Here is a 4,858-nt window from a genome sequence, read left to right on the forward strand (position 1 = left end):
GTATCTATATCTAACAAAATTATGTATGTATATTTATAAATATGTCGACATTTGTGTGATTTGTCCTCCTATTGAATTAATGTAAACATCCTTCTGATGAGGTTATAATGACAACAACGTTTTTCACATTAAATACACCATGAGAGAATATTTTCTTATTCTTCTTCTTGTGAAATAAACATTATGCTATAGGTCAAATTAGAAACAATATATGCAAATCTGTGTATTAAACCGCCTTCCATGGAAATTCCAGTTCTTGGTTTTTTTGTTTGTTTTTTTGAAAAAATTTCATTACTCAAAATTTTTCCTCTGTTGAATAATTTCCCCTAATGACCTTTTTTTTAAAGAAAATAAATCTTTAAAAAAAATTTTTTACCCCTACCTTCTAGTAAAAAAAAATTCTTTGATTTGGAGGTGAGCTTCAGCCCCCCCCCTCCGCCAACACCCCTACCAGCCCATAATTTTTACTTTTTTTCCAACTGTGTCATCATTCTCTATTTATTTGGTCCAATCAGTCTGTGGGACCGGTTCTTGGGACAGTCATTACAAGAACTACTTAAAAAAGAAGAAATAAATTGATCAAGGACCAAACTTTTTAAATTTTTAAAACTATTACGTAGGGAGAACAGGGCATCTACCCCTATACGACTAACCCATTCCTTAATTCCCCCAAACAAGTAACCCTTGTTCTTTCCCCCTTGCATTTTACCCCCCCCCATCCATCCCTTTTGAAAATTATTATTGCGAAGTACAGTTAGTGAATGATAGAGGGTCAAAGTCATAAATGAACGTTATGATTGTTTGGAGTGGTTGCTAAGGAATGCAACTTTCAAGTTCGAAAAGGAAAGTAATAATGATTTCTATAAATTCTCAAAATTTCAAAACTAAAATAAAAACATTTTTTAATTAAAATAAATAGTGGATGGTTTCGCCATAGCCATGACATATACGCTTCAAAAATTATTTATACTTAATCCTATGGTAAAACAATGGGAAACATTGAATTTTAGAAGGTTATTTTATACGATGAATTTAGGGATCGATTTATGGAGAAGTATGTACATGATGTTATAATCAATGTCTGGGAAGGGATGTTTGGATAACTCCTTAAATACGGTGGAATAGAGTACAAAATATAGGTATTTGAATATATTTGACGAGTATATTCATGGGGGTCCAGAGATTGGGAGCTGTAGCCGCCCCCCAATATGGAGAAATTTAAAAAAATCACTTGGAAAAAAATGATACCCCCAAAAAAAAAAAAAAAAAAAAAAACAACAGCGGGAGTCAAACCTTCTACCACCGCTTGGTAGCCATAATTTCCACTAGGGGCAGCTATTTTAATGATTAAAAAAGCTCATACACAGATCCATTTATAAGTATTAGGAAAACTGACCTGGGGAAAATTACCAGTGGAAGATTGCCCTGGAGGAAAATTGCCTTTATTTTTTTCAAACATGATGATGAATAGTGACACATTATAAATTCGCTTAATATTATTTATGAAAAATATCTAAGCATATTTGTTTGTTCCATCCACTGAGGGAGTACCTTGATGTGTGAGTAATATTATTGCAATACAATTTCCTTGCATTTTTAAATTCAATCCAATCTTCTAAGAAACAGATCGAGAGGAGAATTAGTAAAGAAAGGGGGGATAAATAGCTTAGGGTCTCATATGGTTGAATATCCTCTGCCCTCAGATTGGTCCGGGGGTAGTTAAAGGGTTTGCTTGTATATATGTGATGCAATGGCAGTGGTTTTTAAGGATCCAGGGGTACCCTCAAGTACTTCGCACAACCTGATGGCGTGTAACTATTTTTTTATATTAGAGGGGTTCCTTGGATTTATGTGATGCTTTGGCAGTGGTTTTTAACTACCCCACACTACCCCCTGAATCCCAGAAACCTGAGGGCTTTGATCTAGAATGTGATGTTAGGGGGTTCCTTGGTTATATCAGACACTACCCCCGGTGCATTGGCCAATCTGAGGGCCAACATACTTTAAGGGGCTCGAGTTATTCATCCTTCCCTCCTATATTGCAATAATATTACTCATTTTTGAAGGTACTCCCTTTGGGGAGGGAACAAACAAATATGTTAAGATATTTGTAGTAAATAATATTAAGCAAATATAATGCGTTATTATTCATTATGAAGTTTGAAAAAAATACGGGCAAGTTTCCTAACTGGCAATTTTCCACTATGGCAATTTTCTCCAGGATAGTTTTCCGCGCACGCAATTTATAGCATTAATTTTGTTGAAATTATATTGTTAATTAATCAATTGTATCTTGTTGAAGTTTAAAGTCAAAGTGTTAAGATTTTAATGGATCACTCGGTATAAGTCACATTTTTTGGGTGTATTAACAAAATACCATACATTTAAATACATTTCAAATATTGACAGAAATACGACTATGAAAAAATTATAGGCGGTAAAAAAATTATTTGAACACTTTTTCTCGACTTAATTTTTGTTTAAGATTCTTTTAATTTTAACTCATCACATATATGATGTTACTAATTTGATTTTCCTATTTACATTTCAGTTTCCGACTCGAATGGCGTTCCTCGCCGACTTCGAACTGCCTATACAAACACACAGCTACTTGAACTTGAGAAAGAATTTCACTTTAACAAATATCTTTGTCGGCCAAGGCGTATCGAAATAGCAGCTTCATTGGATCTTAGTGAAAGACAAGTCAAAGTTTGGTTTCAAAATCGACGCATGAAGCATAAACGTCAATCAAGCTCCTCAAACACTCCAGGAGGTTATAATGGAGGTGGGAGTAAGGGGTCTTCATCCTCCGGTGGAGGTGGTTGTAGCGGGGATCATGGTCACGACTCAAATGAGGACGAGGAAGATGAAGAATTACTTGAAGAGACGGATGCGTGGGTAGGTGGAGATGAGGCTGGTCAACGAGATGATCAGAGTATTGACTCGAGTAACAAACCTGGAAAGCCTTTCCAGGAGTATGAAATGAGTTTGCAGACAGGGCCTATAATAAATGATGAGATGTATGTCGAGATGAACAATGATCCCATCATTTATGATGATTACTCCAAGTATCCATGCGATCAGAGTAATTGGTATGATTGCTCGAATCCTTCCAATGACCACTTATACTCATACCCTTCCTCTTCCAACAACTCTACTACTAATTACAGCTATGTCAACGAGGACGTTGCCTTTCCCTACTCCCAACCCTCATCAGATATGAACAATCCTATTCAAAGTGAATCCTATTCTAATCGACCTTATTTCCAATCGAATTTTGACAACCAAGAATATGCCGTTGGAAATGAGTATTACTGGCAACAGCAGCATCAAACGCAGGGATCCCAGGATCAACACTTCCAGCAAGAAGGATCATCATATCCTTGTTACAATGAACAGTCTTATATGAACTGTTATTATAATTCCGCGATGCCGAAGCAGTCATTTGAATGTCAATAATTGTAATTTAATAATTATTCATTATGAAAACCTTTATAACCTATATATTAATTGTATGTACAATTTCCAAAGATCTCATGAGTAATATAAATTAATCAAACAAGACTCTCATTGTCGTTTTTCAAACCTTATAACTCGAAGATGGCAAGGTTCTAATTTCTTTATACAAACTCATTTATCAGGGCGTCCACAGGATTATATATATATATATAAATTCTGAAGCTATTCAAAAAAAATTTAAATATTAAATTTCTTCGAAAAAAGTTCAAATATTAAATTCTTTTCGGAAAGTATTTTAAAAATTCGCAGATATTCACAAAAAATTTATAAAAATTAATTTCAAATATTATAATTTTTGGAAAAAAAATTTAAATATTAAATTTTTAAAAAATCAATCAAATATTAAATTTTCTAGTAAAAAGCAAATATTCTTTTATTTGGGGAGGGCTAAATTTGTCAATTTGTCTGGGCCGAATTTGTCAATTCTGTAATCTGCTGTTGTTGATTTTTTCCTCCTAATCCGTATTTTGAACATTCATTTTATGAATTTACTTGTGTTAAACTGTGAACAATTCCCAAAGATTGTTCAATATTAATTCCATGGATGAGAACTAACTATTACCAATTCATTTTAGTCTCTTACCCCCTTTTTTATTTTGTAGGTTGCGTGATAAACTAAAAATAACGCCAAGGTTCAAGAAGTCAACAATTTCTTCCCGCAAAAATGAATTTTTAAGCAAGATTGTGCCCTTCAAGCGCTATTATAAAAAAATAAATTACTTTTAATCAATAAGTCAGTTTTCTGAGTCTTTTTTTATAGTGCAATTGCAGGGTTTTCCAATGATTTTTTACGTCACCAGAGTGATAGAGTATTATCTGAGTTCTAAATAGCTAAGAATTTCTTAAGAATTTTGAAAAGTGATTTTTGGACCGAAGAAATCTAAAGACTATCTTAATTTCGGCTGCAGCTAGATACGTTGCCTTGTGCCTCAGAATTCCCAAATCGAAAACTCATCGTGGAATTATGCCGCTGAATTCATTAGATATTTTCCATCCATATCACTTAGGTATAAATGTACTCTTAGGATGATTATTTGGCAATATAAGAAGAATAACAAAGAAAATATGGATTGAGTTGGATTTTTATTTTTATTATTCATTTAAGTTGTTAGTTATGCTGTTTTTTTTTTTTTTTTTTTGTTAAGTACATTGTGTAACAGTGTTTGTTTATGTAAATATATGTGTGATTAAGTGAAACGTCGTATTTATTATTTTGATTGTTTTGAGTTTTTAGGTCTTTTAGAAGGAAATTAATTTTTAACTATACATATTGTTGAATGATATTTTTGATACAAACGTAAATTTCCTTTTATGTGTTTATTTCTATTTTTGTATCTCT

The 4,858-nt window shown here is 33.0% G+C and overlaps 1 protein-coding gene across 1 annotated transcript; it reads left to right on the forward strand.

The window, feature by feature from the left end:
- Positions 1-2,288: 2,288 nt before the first annotated feature.
- On the forward strand, positions 2,289-3,564 carry LOC121120841 (uncharacterized). The gene is made up of 2 exons (XM_071889254.1): positions 2,289-2,437; positions 2,552-3,564. The coding sequence occupies exon 2, from the start codon at positions 2,731-2,733 to the stop codon at positions 3,457-3,459; it is 729 nt and encodes a 242-aa protein (XP_071745355.1). The 5' UTR covers positions 2,289-2,437; positions 2,552-2,730; the 3' UTR covers positions 3,460-3,564.
- Positions 3,565-4,858: the final 1,294 nt, after the last annotated feature.

The sequence above is a fragment of the Lepeophtheirus salmonis genome, chromosome 6 (assembly GCF_016086655.4).
Source record: "Lepeophtheirus salmonis chromosome 6, UVic_Lsal_1.4, whole genome shotgun sequence".
In the NCBI taxonomy this organism is placed as follows: Eukaryota; Metazoa; Arthropoda; class Copepoda; order Siphonostomatoida; family Caligidae; genus Lepeophtheirus; species Lepeophtheirus salmonis.

Excerpts from the sequence above, each read along its gene's own strand:
- LOC121120841 (XM_071889254.1), top strand. The coding sequence starts at position 2,731 with ATGAAGCATAAACGTCAATCAAGCTCCTCAAACACTCCAGGAGGTTAT.